Here is a 15,906-nt window from a genome sequence, read left to right on the forward strand (position 1 = left end):
GGATATGCCTGGACTGTCTTTCCGCTCCATTGTACTTATAATCATCCTGCTGGGGATGTTCTGGTTGTTCTGTGTCCTTGATGGGCAGGCTGGATGCCCGCCTCCCGGATGGCTTGTTGCGCATCGTATTCCTCATAGCCGGTAGGGTAAGGTTGAAAGCCGGGCAAAAGTTGGAAATAATCCGCGCCTAGAACAAGTAGCCCGGACACCACAAGGTAGCGAGACCAAAAAAAGCTTATGCAAAAAACTCCTGATTCTTCAGCCATTTCGACTCATGGCTCCTCCAAAGTCGATGGATGCAGGTCAAGGCTTTCAAGCCAGCAGGAACCGCTTCAAAAAGGTCGCGTTGGGCCGTATGGAATGGAGACAGCCAGGTCACGATACTTTTTGTCTTGTTTTGCTGGCTGTCGTCCTTGGACGATAAACCATGTCCTCGGCCGAATCCGGGCTCGGCATGGCGCACGCAATGCTAAAGCTTTTCACGCTAAGATCAATGTCGACGCTCACTGGGAAGGGGCAGACAGGTCTTTTGGGGTTGTGCTTGAAAAATTGATGAAAACGCTTGGGTACATATCGTGGCAGGACATCTATCCGACCTCTTCCACCGTTCGCTGCCCGCCGCTCGCTTTTCGGATTCGATGACATGACCCTGCAACGCCAGTACACCGTTGGTCAAGGATGTTTGACGCTGGAAGTTCTTGGGGCTCCGGCGAGCCGCGTCTCATTATCTTGAACCAAGACGGGAGACGAATGGTGATTCGGGCACCTTCTCGGATCCCTCGACGCAGTGGAAATGGCTCATGCCCGTTGCTTCAAAGCTCCATTCGCATATGCGTAACCTGCAACGCTCAACCTTGTGTCTTCCGTGTCGGACCATGCTCGCTATGTATGCCTTCTTTCGACTCCATTCTTTTTTGATGTCGACAAATCCACAAACTAGACCTTAACGCCTTATTGCCATGCAGCTCAATAGTCGGAATCGGAGAAAAGGCCGAATCGCATTCGATGACTCTGCATCTTATGTCAGCTCTCGAGCACATGGGGCGTGTCGGCAAGGGGCTAACGTACAAAAGGCAGTTTAGGGATGACGACTGCCAGCACGGCCAGGAAATTGATGATGAAGTAGGCCAGGTCGTAGTGGGTGTAATGTGTGCTGAGTAGGAACAGAACGATTGGGACGCTGAGCAAGAATTTCTTGGCCGGGGTGTACTGCGCACCATCGTCAATCTGTTCCCACATGTTTAGGTTATCAAACGCGCCGCCGTTGAACTCGAAAGGCACGCCGCGGACGTAGTGGAACATGATGTAGGAGCCAAACATGTACGAGATATTCGTCAGAGTCCAGGATGTCTCCTGTGACACGCCCGGCATGACATCGTAGAATATCTTTAGGCACAAGATAAGGACGAAATGAATTGTCCAGGCGCCTGGTGATGGTAGTTGTCAGCTCTGGGTGTATTCTCCTCGCCCGCTGGATGCAACGGGCTGGCACGCGACTCGAAAAGGGGAAGCCTCGCGCGGAGCTCACCTTTGGCATTGACCCAGTTCGCATTGAGGTTGGGCACGACGGCCTGGTCACTTATCTGCTCGAGAGTCTCCTGCGGTTCGTAATGAACTTGGAGAATGCTGCTAGATCTCCTTCTGCGGGCACCGGGTTCCGCCATGGCTCTGTACGATCCGCTGCCACTTCGCGGAGGATTGGTGGCCGCGTCGTACGAGACGGTGCGAGAGAGGAGGATTGGAGAAGACAGTTTGGCGGTGTTGAAGGGAACGTTGGGGGTGTGCGAGTTTTGTGAGTGGAACGGAGGGGGAAGATTCTGCGGGCTCACGGGATCGTCGTCGGCGTCCTCGTGATGCTGGGGTTCGGCGGAGTGATGATTTGTAGTGTGCTGGCGGCCCCTGGATGATGTCACGGGGGAAGCGAGCAATTCGCGTTGGTCGTTCGAGTAGCTGATGCTGGCACAGAAATGCAGTTGAATTGATGGGAGCGAGAGTTGAGAAATGGAGTGTCGTGGAGACGGTCGAAGAGGAGCGAGAGCGAGGATCTTTTTTTCTTCCGGCTGTGAATATTGGTGATGCCGTCGTTGTAATAGTCTACTCGGCAATGAGATGAAGGAGAAGACGGGACATTTTCCATTAGATATTCATTGCAGAGACTCTGGAGGTGGACCGGAGCACAGAGCAGAACAGCAGGAGACAGCGGACGGGGGTCGCAGGTGGGAGGGGAAGGGACAGAAAGACTGGGGCCCACGTCCCCCGACCAAGGCCACGCACACGGCCCAGGGTTACTCATAAATGCAGGTGCCAGGAGTGTCCAGTATTCGTTCACTGCAGGCACGGTGAACACTCCGGTGACTCCACTCACCCACCAGCCATGGAAGACACGACACGACAAGCCTAGGTAGGACCCGAGCCGACAGCTGCGGGACGGCACCTGTTTCCTTCATCTCCGTAGCCTTAACAGCTGTTGCCAGTGCCAGCCGACACGAAGGGACCAAGGGAGGAATACTTTGATGCCGACGTGGAGCCCCCGGTCAGGGTCGTTCAGGTTCAGGGGACCATGCCTATTCACCCAGAGAATGGGGGAAGGATCTCTGTACAGTACAAGCACGGACAGGGCCCGAGAGCACCTCACACCTCGGATCTCAGGGATCTCAGACCTCGAAGGACACACCAGCGGAGCCAGCCAGAGACTGGACGGACGAAAGTAGGGAGACGGGCTCGGGACGAAAGACCTGGAACACAAAACAAAATCACACAATGTATGGAGTACGTTCGTACACAAAACCGAGACAGAAGAGAAGGGAGCGGGAAGCAGGGCCAGGGCGGGTGACGAGCAGGCATATCACAAGGGGAGGGCACCTGCGGATGGCATGGAAAGCCAGCCTCCTCCCAGGAGGCTCTCTTGTACCTTGTTCTAGCCTGCCCTGCCTTGCCCTGCCTACCTTATCTTCCTTTCCACCCAGGAAACCTTCCACACATGCGACGCCCAGCCGGTTCGCAATCCCGATGGCATGTCTTCGATTTTGACAAGCCCCTCCACCTTTAAAGAAGAAACGAAGGCATTATCATCGTTGCGTGCAGCTGTCATACAGTTCAACGCCGGCCGACCAGCTTCTGCCCACGCCAGCACGGGCGAGGACCGCGTCCCGCCCGCGGGAAGGGCACTGATGGCCGATGGTAAGAGAGAGCACACAGCCAGCCGAGGAGAACAGACTCGGCATGCCACCCACCGTCCCGTCGTCCTGATATCCGTACTGTAAACCACCCTACGTGTCTTTCCTGGCCAATCGTATGCGTGCTGCAGGATGAGGACAGAGCAGCTTGTGGCGTAGGTTCGCGGTCGCATTTGTTAGCGGACTGGGGAGAGGAGGGGACTCCCCTGATCAGCTTCTGCTGGGAAGATGCCCCTATTTTCGACACCCAGTGACGAGAATATTACGGTCGTCTGGGGAGCGAGGAAAAGCGCAGACGGATTGGATTGACCGGCCAGAGCTGGACGCATAGTCACACGTATCCGGCTACAACCGTCGAATCGGCCCAATCACGCACTGCAGTTCCAATGCGCAGCATGAACATACTATCAGCCAACGGAGCTGAGGCTAAACTGTCTTGAGCCCCTTGAGCCAAGATAGGAACGAACAATTCCGAAGCAGGACAACAACATGAGAACCGGATACACTCATCTTCTGTCGACTCACGTCATGTCACGGATCACATCACACCTGGGCTCCTGACGGCTATGCCCGCACCGCCTCACCTCGACATCGACAAGACATGGAGAAGGACAAAATTTAGAAGGAATGGCACACCAGATTACATGGCGGCTTCCTACCCCAACGTTACTCGCTGCTGTCCGAGACATCATGCTCCGTGACTCCGCGTCTCGAGACATTCGGTGCTTGCTGGTTCTTTCCACCTGTCCGCTCCTCAAGGGCTAACTTGACGAAAGTAGGTTCCACGTATCTGGGCTAAATCCGTCGCCCTTGTTGGAGTCCCCACTAGGAGGGCTGTGTCTTTGTGTGATTATTTATTGATTGGAGTGGTTCGTTGCGTTGCGTGGGATGGACGGAAAAGAGATGGGGACGGAGGGGACTTTGCAGTTCCAGCACTTCCGGGCTGTCTTGCATCAGAGACGAATTGTCATGATTTCTATCCACATTCGTCCCGAGCCCCGTAGCGGTCGGCAGATATCAAGCTTTCGCGGCTTGGCGGCTCTCACCAGCAACTATCCATTATTTTGTACGAGAAATGCCCAACTGCAGGTGCGTCACCAGGGGTGAATCGTGGCATGTCACATCCCCGACCAACGCGAGATTCAACATGCAATGATGTGGCCGCACTTCACAAGCAGCAGTCTTGTGAGGCCATGATGCGCTGCGCCTACCAAAGCTGTCGCATACCTCTCTATCCGTCTCCTCAAATTGCGCTTCAATCACCACAGCCCTCGCTTGTCACCCGGAGCTTGGTCCAGGTACTTCGTAAAAGCTGTAAACAGATCTAGCTTCATCTCCGGGCTGCTGGGGTCTTGTTTCTACTTTGCGGCCTGCGTGCTGTAGTGTGTAATGAGATCTGTCTCGATGGGCTCCAGGATGACCATTCTAGAAGCACTTTCACTCTCGCTTCCTCTCTCAAATCGCTATCGCGCCGACACCGCCTCAGGTGGACTCCAGCCTGCAATTAGTGAAGGTTCCAGGGCATGAGGATCGGCCCCCGGCTAACCGAGATGTGCCTTATTGGCACTGTGATGAGGTGGAGGTCTGCGCACCTCTGGAAAATCCAACCCAGCTGGGGTGGGTAAGCCGGCACAGCAGCCGTAGCCAGGTGATGATGGCTGGGCTTGACGCACTGACGGTTGTAGTGACGAAACACAACGGCTAAACCTCGGCCGCCAGCTGACTGATTTGTGACTTCTCTCTCAAGCGGATACCTTGCATACAATTTTTTGAGGGAGCAACGAAGCCGTTGGATGAAGCCTAACGACATTGGGCCTGCGATATTGACGGTCTCAGAATCCCTTTCACCAGCCTTTTCTGGTATCCGTTGGGGGTTTGACTTTGCAGACATTTCTGCATCACGTCGGGCCATTTAGGCTGTTTGACGCGTTCAAGCATCATCGGCATCACCTGGCTCAAGGTCTGTCTTTCTACAACTTCACTCTCAGGGGAACCTGGATTACAGAAATCAGATATCCAGCCTGAACTGAACTTTGAGCAAGAGCTTTTTTTTCTTTCTCTGCCCTTCAACAAACGTTTGGATCTTGTACAGGCATCTCACAAGGCAATTGGGGCTGTCACTGCTTGGCCACAAAGGGTACATCTTCCTATGCAGTTTGCAGCGTTCACCCCTACAAACCCCCCAACACATTCACCAGGTATTTTCTCTATACCTCTTATACCTTCTCAGCTTCCGCATCATGGACTCTTCAGAGGCCGCGCTACTGGCAAATGGCGCCGGCAACAGTGCGGAACAAGCATCCAAGAAACGGACCCTGGAGGAAGTTGAGCAGGGAGACACACAGCCCAACAAATCACCACGGTCTCACCAGGACTCACTGCCTGAGCCCGGGGCCAAAAGGGCCAAGACAGACCTCAATCAGCAGCCCATACAGGATGAGGCTAGAGACTTGGAGAGCGCTGAGGAGGGCGAGCTGAAGGAAGACAAAGAGGCTCAACTGTCTCAATCCGAATCCGAATCCGAGGAGATGGCCGGCTCACAGAGTGACGGAAGTCGCGCATCGCGTGTTGGATCGAAAGCCTCAGCCGCGGAAGGAGAGCCCAATGCCGACATCAAGCGGACAACACGGTCCATGTCGGCGGCCGCGAATGGCCCTGTCCACGTTGGATGGAATCAAGGCATCACATCTCAGAATATCCGAACATCGCTGGGCGCGTCGAAGGCCAAGACAGTACCAGCGCCGGTCAAAGCACAGCCCATTTCAGAGGAAGCCGCGCCCGTACCGGCACCGGCTGCCGTTTCTGATACCAAGGTGGCTCCTTCTGAAGCTGCTCAACCAGTGCAGCCGGCCCAGAAAGGGGGCAAGCTCACGCGGAAGGAACAACAGCAGCAACAACGTGCCGAAGCTGCTGCCCTAGAAAAGCAGAAGGCACAAGAACAACAGAAAGCCGCATTTGTCTACGCGCCTGGTCTTGTATTTACCCAGCCCAGCAAGAAGACGATCCTGCAGCCCAAAGGTAACAACCTGGGCAAAGCTGTCTGGAAGTCCAAGCTCAAGAGCTGGTGCCAGTCCTTCGTCAGCCACAACAACGAGCAAAACAGCCTCCTCACGCCCGACATAGTCCTGGCTGCGCTTCAGGACTACATCACGACGCGTGCGCACTGGTCCAAGAAGAAGTATTCCGCCGCGGCCATTACCGAGGCTCGCAAGCCCGAGACGAGAAACGACATTGCAGTGAACCTGGCGACACTCCTCAAAGACGACAGCTTCCTACTCGGTTCTGAGGAGTCGCCTATGGTCATCGACGATGACGACGAGGCCGACGACAGTGTTCAGGAAATCCCAAACCCTACTGAAGTCAACCCTGAGCAAGCTGTTGGTGAACAAAACCCGACTACCGAAGACCTGGACCCAGACCAGCTTCAGACGGACGCTGCGGACGACACGACGGGAATGGAGCAGACCGAGCCAGGACCAGCCGTCATGACAGCGGAGGAGGATTTGGCGCAGCAGCGTAAGTACTTCCCGGGTCTGCCAGACTCTGTTCAGGTTTGTGTCTACTGCGCAGCCGTCGGTCACAATTCGGCTGCTTGTCCCAAGACGGCCTGCAAGTTCTGCCAGCACTCCGGTCACTTCTCGTGGAACTGCCCGACACGCGAGCGGTGCACCAAGTGTCGTCAATTGGGCCACGGCAGGGGACAGTGCACCGAGAAGCTTGTTCATCTGGACGAAGAGGGCATGGAGTGCGCCGCGTGTGGCTCCCATGACCATCTCGAAGACGACTGCGAGACACTCTGGCGGTCATACAAACCCCGGAAGGAGTTGATCAGGAAGGTCAAGGCCTTCCCCGCCTTTTGCGCATCGTGCGGCACCGAGGGCCACTACTCTTCCGACTGCGCTCTTCGTGGCAACAGGCCTCGGAACAAGACGTGGTCGCTCAAGAACCGAGATCTCTACGTCGACAAGGACGCGACCGACGAGCCGATCAGTGACTTCGCTGGTCAGCCCCAGAATCCAAAGTTCCCTCTGCAGATCAAGGGCTCTGCGGCTAGGCGCAACCACATCTTCTACCCCGATAGCGACGGGTCGGAGGAGGGCGAGTTCATCGGTCAGAAGGTGAAGCCGCGTGCACCACTCGGCAGCATTCAGTTGTCGACCAATCTTCAGATCAACATGGGCAACTTTGGACCGCCACCTCAGACGCAGCAGAACGGACGTGGCCAGCAGCGCAGTGGGTGGTCAGCACAGCCTCCCCTCCCTCCTGGACCTCCACCATCGGGGCCGCCACCCGGGTCGTACTCGCGAATGTCGAGGAGCTTCAACAACCAGTCGCGCCCGCCTCCTCCGGGCAACGGTGCTGGTCGCGGTGGGTTGCCTCCTAAGCCCCCAGCGCCGCAGTCACAGCAGCACGGCCACCAGAACGCGGGACCACCATCTAACGGACGTGGATCGAATGCACCAAAGAAGCAAAGGACGAGAAACCAGTCCGGCAACTCACATGGGGGATCCGTGCAGCAGCAACAGCAGCAGAGCGGTGGAGGCCCGCCATCGCGTCGCCGGGGCAAGGCCAGACGCGGTGGGAAGCAGGGATGAGTACGGCGAATGATTGGCTGGCGCGCAACGGCGGCGACGTCGGCGCGCAGTGTCGGATGTGCGAGCAAAGAGGGTGGGATGAAGTCACGCAGGGCACTGGGACGTTTGGGGACGAGGACAGCATGTGTGACGACTGTACGAGTTTGAGACAAATTTGGTGCGAAGTCGGAAAGGAAGATGGACTCGACGGCGCGCGACGACAGCCTTGCCCCTTCGGTTGGGTGAACGACACGGAACGAACTGCGCGCGGGGGGTTACTTTTACATTTTGCATCGAGGTGGTGGTTTGCGTCGGCCAATCGCCGCACATGCGCAAGGCGACGTGGACCACGCGCACATAAGCCATCTCGGCGGATCACATCATGACTAAAGCAGACAGGCGGAAGGCGAGCAGAGGAAGTCTGGACTCTCGTGGTAGTTTGATACCCCCGGCATGTTGCGAATAATTCAATGAGCACACTATTTTCTGCGTTTCGGAAGAAGGCGACTTGCCGCATAGGGTGGTAAAATCTTCGCTTTCCTGCCAAGGACCTTTTGGCTGGCCTGTGGGAACGCACACAAGGATCAAGTTGAAAGTTGACTCATTGCCACGACATCAAAACGCTACGACATGGAGTTTCTGTTGCTTGGGTGTTGAATGAATGACGGTGAAGGCCCCTGGCGATTTTTCGGGTTATCTTCTATTTTCTTGGGGGGCATTTACCAGGGATTCATCTTTTCTCCCAAAGAATCAGGGACGAAATCACTGGGTACGCGAAAGGGGGCCCAGTTCGTCGAACGTTTCCGGTGAAGGGGCGTAGGAAACATAAACAGACTTGGGTGAATTCTGGCTTTGTGAGAAGGAGAGAGAGGGCCGGCCGGGCCTCTTGATATTCGGAACACGGCCGGTGTGAGTTGTTGGACACGATGATTGACGAACCTAACCTGGGCAGCGAGGGTGGGGAAGGGGCTACAGCCACGCCGGAACAGGTGTGTTTTATCTCCCTCTCACACTTCTCTTTTGTGCGAATTGCCTTGATTTCATCTCTCTCACAAGGACAATGTGTCATTTTTGTGTGGACAGGGTGAGAGGGTTGGGGTTTATTCATTTTGACGATGTGTCGGTGTGTGTGGTCGTCGCATAGGCGGTGTTGGAACTCTTCGAAAAGCCGCGATCCATGCCCGGGGAACCAGCCGGGCGGGCTGGGATCACGAACCCTTGCCACTTGGCGAACGCAAGCCGGTTTGGTGGAGTCTCGACTATGGGCTGGGAGTTGGGAGAAAAAAACGTGCGTTGTGGGTTGGGTTACCTCGTTTGCCTCTGGGTCCCTTGGAGACCAGGGAGGAGATGATGGTGATGATGGACCCGCCCTGGGAAAGGGTTGTGGGAGATGTGTTTGGTTGATACGCAACCACCGGTTGGCATGCTGTTGTTGATGTGATGGCAGAGCAGTGGAGGGGGGAGGGGGACAGGACAGACCGACGACGTGGCTCCATGGGTCCGTCTCTCTTTACCGCTCCGAGCCCTGGTTCGATGATGCTATCCACGGAACTTGCAACTTTGGAGAGTTTGCGAGGGCCAGAGAAGTTTGCTTGTTGTTGAGACATGGCATGCCGTCGACCTTGGGATTTGCGGCGTGAACGGCGACGGGGGGGAGGGGGCTCCAGCCTGTAGTTGTGATTGTGGTTGTGGACGTGGACACTGCGACGATCAACCGGGGAGGGTCAGGGTGTGTGTCTTGAATTCTGCATAGGTTCTGGTTGTCGGTCTGCGGTTTCTCTAGCGAATTTCCATGGGGCGGATTGTCTGTGTGGTTGTGGGTTGAAGGGGAGAACAGACGGTGTGTGGTAATGCGGTGCGGTGCACGATGCGTGTGCGATGCACGGGAGTTGCGATGCGGAAGGGCCAGACGACTTGTGGCCTGTTGGTCACCGACGCTGTCGAGGCTGTCCTCGAAAGCTTGGACTTGCTTTGTCTGGGTTGGACTCGGACTCGAGTTGACGGGGAGGAGGAGATGATGGGATGATTATATGCAGCACGACAACTACTCGGTTGCCTTCTGACGCGGGAATGTCTGAGAGGTGCAGGCGGGAGACCAGAACGAACCCTTGTTGCTCAGACTCTTCTTTGACGCGGGCTTGGGATGACGAGGCAGTCGGTTCCAAAGACTATTTTGGAGAGTCCCCATTGTGGACCCTTTTTTTTTTTTAATTGTTGTTGTAGCTGTCTTAGTTGTGGGTGGGTTGCAACTTGTTGACTTGTCGTCTATGTACTGTCAGCCCCGTTTTGTTCGGTGGTGGATTCCAAAGTCTGGGCGAGAGTAGGTGTGTAAGATGTAGGGTGTGTCGTATCGGTGCCTCTTGGGTTTGAGTTGTGGGGACCTAGACGACGGCATTGGACCGGGATTAAATATGGGTTGTCTATCCTGCGTTGCGCCATCTTCAACTTGGACCTCATGCATTGGATGGGAATGGAGATGCGCCAGCCGGTGCTCTGAGTACGCAAATGCGCGAGAATGGAAGACGACGAAAAAAACAGCGTGTGGAAGGGGGATTTGGTTACGCATGATTCGTTCGGTTAAGTTTCCCAGATAGACCCAGCATATGTATACCGTCCGTACGTGATAGGTCGGCGAGTCTTCCCTTCCAGTCCACGTCCCAACGGTTGCGCGACCGACGCTACTGGTCAATGGGAGCAAACATCCCAAAGCTGCGCTGCAGGATGGAGAATGCAATCCGTAGTGGGTCGTGGTCTTTCTTGGTCAAGCACAGGAAGAGTCATCACGGGCACCGCACCGGCCGGCGGTCGACATGGGGAGCGTAAGTAGGTTAGGTAGGTAGTGGGGAAAGAGACACTACTGCACTGCAATGGACCATGCGCGGCAAGTCAACACCCTTGACCGGCCTCTGCTTTTGCCTTGCTAACTGACCCTTTATCATCCCCGACCAAATACCTACTCTCTCTGCTGTACTCCGTATGTTCGCCAAGCTGATGTGTCCGTCTACGCGAGGGGACTTCTGCCCACACAGCCCTAGCCTCGCACATTGTGGTCGTTGATTTGCGAAAATGGATGGACGTGGTGGTTACCGTCCGGCAGTGTCGTAGAACAGACGGGTGGCGGCAAGGCGTGGTGGTGAGAGGGCGTTGGCGCACATTCCCATCTTTCTACGCTTATCATGACCGACCTTGATGAGCCAGATAGATCTTGCTACTGTTCACGGGTGACGTTGTAAATGCGCCAAAGTCTGAGTGTAGTCGAAAAGAAGGGGGGACGGCCTAGATGTCAAGTCCGAGACAGCGTACGAACGGCTTGAGTGGGCTCGGTATCCGTAGAGTCGCTTGAACTTCGTGCTTGGGAAGTGGATTCCTCCAAACTGGACAACGAAGACGGAGCTCTTTCGAAATCCATGCGGAGTATCATACGGGAGGGGGGAAAAGAGAACAAAAAGGACGCCAACGAGACCGGGCATGATCATCGACCATCCTCGTTCCCTGTAAACCGTACACTAGATAGTGCAGCATTTGTCAGTGATCCCTCCCCCCAAGCAAGACCGTTGTGGCAGCGCTTAGACTTATACCGTACCACGAAACGACTGGTCGTCGACGATAGACGCGCTGCCGTCGGCACCCGGAGCCTTGTCGCGTAATTCTCGCGTCGTGAGCGAATCAGATGCGTTGTAGATGTTCAGGGGGGCCAGCCTCTTGAGTTTTGATCCAATGAGGAGCCGTGTTGATCGACGTTGGGACGTGAAAGAGCCCCCGGCGTGCAGGTGGAGATCCTTAATGGAGAAACTTAGAAAGACGAGTGGACGCCCGGGGATCTTATCGATAGCGCTTCTCCACACAAGCCTTACTCCGTATCCGTACACTCTTGTCGACTCTTTTCTTGTGTGTGCAGATCCCACCACCACCACCACCAGACGTCGACTTCGATGCCGGGGGGCTGTGGACCGAAGGGGCCGGGGGGACTCGTGGGCAGACAAGAGACAGGGGGAAACAGACTGCAGAGTCCCGCAGCAGCAAGCTGGACCAGAACGGTCTCACCCACGAGAGGCCCTCGACCACTTAGGACGACTTGAAACAAAATCCTTGGCAGCGGGGGGGCGGGATCCCATGCCCTTCTGCGCTTTCTGCGCCTTCTGCCGAGCTACTGCTGCATCTCCCACGACCTTGGACTCTTCCCAGTCCCAAAGCCCCCTCCCTCTTCCTTGTCTCTCGACTCCATATCGAGCGAGCCTTACTTGGTCTCTCGATTGTCGCACGCGACGGACCAACCACGACCCCCCAACACGCTGCCGACTCGCCCATTCCGTACACACCATGAACATGAACTCATCCCGGGGGCGTGGGCTCGACGTGTATGGGCGTGCGAGCCTCGCGTGGTCGACAACGGTTCCATCCAGTCTCCTCTCTCGGTTCCCCGTCCTGGGACGTGTTCCCAGCAAAAGAGAATGCCATCCCGCGCTCGTGCAAGGGTATCTTCTCTTCTAACCACCACCAACTCCCATCCCCCATATCACACCCGTTGACTTACACTCCCTACACTAGTCTTGCATATGCAGGTCTCGACAGAGGTGACTCACCCGCCAGTCGTTCCCACCGAGAGGCGACGGGACGATGCGGATAGGAGGGGCTGGTCCTCCAAGTCATTTCTCTCACCTCTTGTCCAAGATCCTGTCTGTATCCATTTCGCGCAGGACAGCAACAAGAAAGAAGAGTTTTAGCCTTGTCCCCATTGAATCAGCCCCCTCCCCGGTCCAAATCTCTAAGAGGAAAGAGTATATAGCAGCCACCTCTCCTTCTACCCTCCCTTTCCAGTTGGCCTGATTTCCAAGACCTGCTCTTTTCTTAATACATTCATCCTTTGCTTGCATCTGTTCTGCAAGGCGACGACTTGACCTTGTTGTACCAAAGCTTTTCTTAACTGGGTATCTCAGCCCAGTGCTACTCTGTGATCGATCCTGCTTGAGCAGCAAGAGCGTTGTGAATGCCCTCCCTTGGTCGGCTCGATTGACGAAGGAGCCTGTTTCATAAAAAAAGAGAGAAAGAGAGAAAGAAAGAAAGGGACAGTCGTCATTTATAGTCTTCTTCCATCACAGGCACAATCATCGTCCTTTCCCCTCTGAACCCGACTATTCGAGACTCCATTTGATACCACTTACAACATCTGATCTCGTACCAAGTCCCGGCATCGTCAGCCCGACTTGAAGACAGCAATACCATACAACATCACCCCAGCATCTCCCGAGAGCAAAACGCCGACAACCAACCGCCGTAGCCTGCGTCCGGCAACGACATGAGAAAGCTATGGCAGCGCTCCCGACCCCGTTCTACTGCCTCTGGCAGAAGGAACACTCGTCCTTAGGCTCCAAGGTCCTCGACCTCCTCCCAAAGCGCGACCTCGCCTCGCTCCGGCTCGCCAGCTCGGCCTGCTGCAATATCGCCACGAAGCCCCTTTTCAAGCGCATCCGCGTCACCTTCTCGGCAAACACCTTCACCAAGCAGTCCCGCATCCAGGCGCTCGCCCGCGTAGGGCACCACGTCGAGCACCTGCACTTTCACTTCGCCCACTCCGATGCCACCTTCCTCCCGCCGCTCGTCCACCCGACCACCGGCCGCGAGATCTGCTTCCTCTACACGCCTCACACCAGCATGGCCTCGGTCCTCGCGCGGCCCAAGTACGCCAACACGGAGCTCGGCGAGATCCTCACGCAGCAGTACCCACCCCTCTTCCATGCCGCCACCAACGTGCCCAGCTTCATAAACGCCATGCGCTACCTCGTCAACGTCCGCCACCTGACCATCCGCTGCCCGGGCCAGGACCCGCAGGAGCGGTACCGCCGCGACATCGTCGACTACGCCATCATGAGCCTGCGCATCGCCGTCGAGCGCGCGCCCCTCGAGCGGCTCGAAAAGCTCTCGCTCTCGGGCATGCACCCGTCGGCCTTCAACTACCTGCGCCACGTCCCCGGCTTCGGCGCCGTGCCCTCGGCGGGCCGCCGGTGGAAGCAGGTCCGCAAGCTCAACATCTCGGTCGAGGCCTGGGACTTTTACGGTCCGTCCCCGGGGCTCGACCACCTCAAGGTTCTGGACGACTACATCCGCCAGTTCTCCGGCACGCTCGAGAAGTTCCATTTCACCTGGCTGGGGCCCAAGGGCCCTTGCCCCATCGCCCTCTCGGCTGACCCGCTGTTCGCGCCGCCGAGGCAGAACAGGAAGCTCTTCAATGAGGTGACGTCGCCCATGTCGCCGCTTCCGCCGGCGCCGGGCCGAAAGCCGATGTACTTTCCGCGCCTTCGGTACATGCAGGTGCGCAACGCGACTATGACGGCCGGCCAGCTCTCGGACCTTGTCGACGCGCATCAGAAGACTGTCAAGGAGTACGACTTTGACAACGTCGTGCTCATCAACGGCGGCGACTGGGACGAGGCGCTTGCGCCGCTCATGGAGTCCGCCGGTAGCAGCAGCGACATCTGGTCCCAGCACTCGCGGAGCAATTCGGGGGAGGCCGACAGTCTCCACTCGGCCGAGCCGTCCCACGACGATGACGATCTGCCCTCGCCGTCGGCGGCGGCGGCTGCTGCCACGCGAGAACTACTCGACTTTGACCTCGGCAGCGAACTATACGTTGACGAAGAATACGATCCGTACGAGGGCCTCGATGAGGATCTGGCTTCAGACCTCGCGGCCGCCAAAGAGGCCAGCACGTCGTTCAGCACCGTGCTGAAGAAGAAGCGCGTCCACCGGCGCAGGAAACACCGCAAGGATGACGGCGGTGGCGGCAGCAGTCATAACAACAACGGAAAGGAGGGCTTCTCGTGGCGACACCACAGGAGCCGGAGCCACGAGCGCCATCGCAAGCACAAGCACCACAGGGAACAGCCACCGGTGCCCGAGGAGGACGACGCCTTCCGGCCGTCGACCCCTGTACCCGTCATCACGGCGCCGATCCAGGACACATCACCGCACCCAGTCCTGCTGCAGCCGGCCGTGTACGACCCCAACGCGAACCGACTCTCGGGCCCCGAGGAGGGCATCTCGTCGGTGCAGCGAAACATGGAGCAGGAGGAGGCGCACCGCATGCTGGCCGAGGACGCGGCGATGCGGGTCAGCGCGCTGCGTAAGGCCAAGGCGGCGGTGTTGATGAAGCTCTCCAAGGAGTTCACGCGCAAGGGCACGCCGGCGCCAGTGGCGGGGGGGGACAGCTGTGGGCTGCAGATGCGGCTGCGGGAAGGGCTCTTTGGGAAGAGCTTCGTGAGCGTGTTACCGGACGACAGAACCATGTCGAGTCAGTCGGCATTGGTCCCGTTGATGGTGATGCGGTAAATGAGGAACAGGCTAAAGACGAAAGAGAAGAAGAAGTACGATGCCCTAACGACTCTGTATATCGGTTATGTAAGTCGGGAAACATGACGGCGCTGTGGATCCTCTGTAAGGAAACTGGCAGGTGGGAAAGGAAAGGCAAAGGCAAAGGCAGGAAACAGACCGGGAAAGGTCACGATTATACGGCCGGCGGCAAAGGAACAGGGAAGGGGAGGTGGGGGAGTCATGATTTTGTAAATGACTGGACGACATGGACATGATAATTTTTCTTTTTCTTAGTTGGCTTTTCCTTTTTCTTCAATGTGAATTTTTCAATCCTTCTTTCGAAGCTTGAAGCAGGCCAGTCGGTCTCCGCGAGTGATCCGAGGGATTACCAGGATGCCTTTCTCCTGATCCCGTCTTCCATGGAGAAAAGAGAAAAACAGCTTTGGATGCCGTGAAACGCGGATGAAGCGCATGGGAGTAGTGTCGAGGACGGAGGGACCGAGTTGCGGAGAATGAGGACAAATAGCTCCGTGGCTCGGGCGGGCAGGACCGGACCGGGGAAAGGATTGTGGCCGAGGGGAGAATGCAGCGTTTGTGGCACGGGCGGTGGAGTCGACGGCGGGAAACACGGGCAGGGAGGGATGCTAGGTACTGTACGGATACTCTGCACACTAGCAAGTGGGCGGGCTGGAACTAGGATGGATGTGAGAGATGTCGACGTTGAGCTGTTTTCAGAACAACGTCCTTGAGAAATGGCATCCTGAATGGGGACGGAGGGCGGTTGTGCTTGGTGGCGATGATTATGGAGTAGCGGACAATGCCGTGCGGAAGGTTTGTTGTCGACGACG

At 56.7% G+C, this 15,906-nt stretch overlaps 5 protein-coding genes across 5 annotated transcripts; 3 read left to right on the forward strand and 2 right to left on the reverse strand.

Moving 5' to 3' along the window:
* Positions 1-966: 966 nt before the first annotated feature.
* CH63R_09316 (ORMDL family protein) lies at positions 967-1,664 on the reverse strand (the record flags this gene model as incomplete). Its single annotated transcript, XM_018304290.1, has 3 exons — positions 967-1,011; positions 1,069-1,427; positions 1,529-1,664. 3 exons carry the CDS (start codon positions 1,662-1,664, stop codon positions 967-969), a joined length of 540 nt encoding a protein of 179 aa, XP_018156313.1.
* A 1,096-nt stretch (positions 1,665-2,760) lies between these two features.
* Positions 2,761-3,263, forward strand: CH63R_09317 (uncharacterized protein; the record flags this gene model as incomplete). Its single annotated transcript, XM_018304291.1, has 2 exons — positions 2,761-2,769; positions 2,922-3,263. The coding sequence occupies 2 exons, from the start codon at positions 2,761-2,763 to the stop codon at positions 3,261-3,263; spliced, it is 351 nt and encodes a 116-aa protein (XP_018156314.1).
* A 2,153-nt stretch (positions 3,264-5,416) lies between these two features.
* CH63R_09318 (Zinc knuckle) lies at positions 5,417-7,771 on the forward strand (the record flags this gene model as incomplete). Its single annotated transcript, XM_018304292.1, has 1 exon — positions 5,417-7,771. The coding sequence occupies one exon, from the start codon at positions 5,417-5,419 to the stop codon at positions 7,769-7,771; it is 2,355 nt and encodes a 784-aa protein (XP_018156315.1).
* Positions 7,772-9,260: 1,489 nt separating this feature from the next.
* CH63R_09319 (uncharacterized protein) lies at positions 9,261-9,938 on the reverse strand (the record flags this gene model as incomplete). The annotated part of the gene is made up of 2 exons (XM_018304293.1): positions 9,261-9,709; positions 9,857-9,938. 2 exons carry the CDS (start codon positions 9,936-9,938, stop codon positions 9,261-9,263), a joined length of 531 nt encoding a protein of 176 aa, XP_018156316.1.
* Positions 9,939-13,057: 3,119 nt separating this feature from the next.
* CH63R_09320 (uncharacterized protein) lies at positions 13,058-15,076 on the forward strand (the record flags this gene model as incomplete). The annotated part of the gene is made up of 1 exon (XM_018304294.1): positions 13,058-15,076. One exon carries the CDS (start codon positions 13,058-13,060, stop codon positions 15,074-15,076), a length of 2,019 nt encoding a protein of 672 aa, XP_018156317.1.
* Positions 15,077-15,906: the final 830 nt, after the last annotated feature.

This window comes from Colletotrichum higginsianum, chromosome 6 (assembly GCF_001672515.1).
Source record: "Colletotrichum higginsianum IMI 349063 chromosome 6, whole genome shotgun sequence".
Lineage (NCBI taxonomy): Eukaryota > Fungi > Ascomycota > Sordariomycetes > Glomerellales > Glomerellaceae > Colletotrichum > Colletotrichum higginsianum.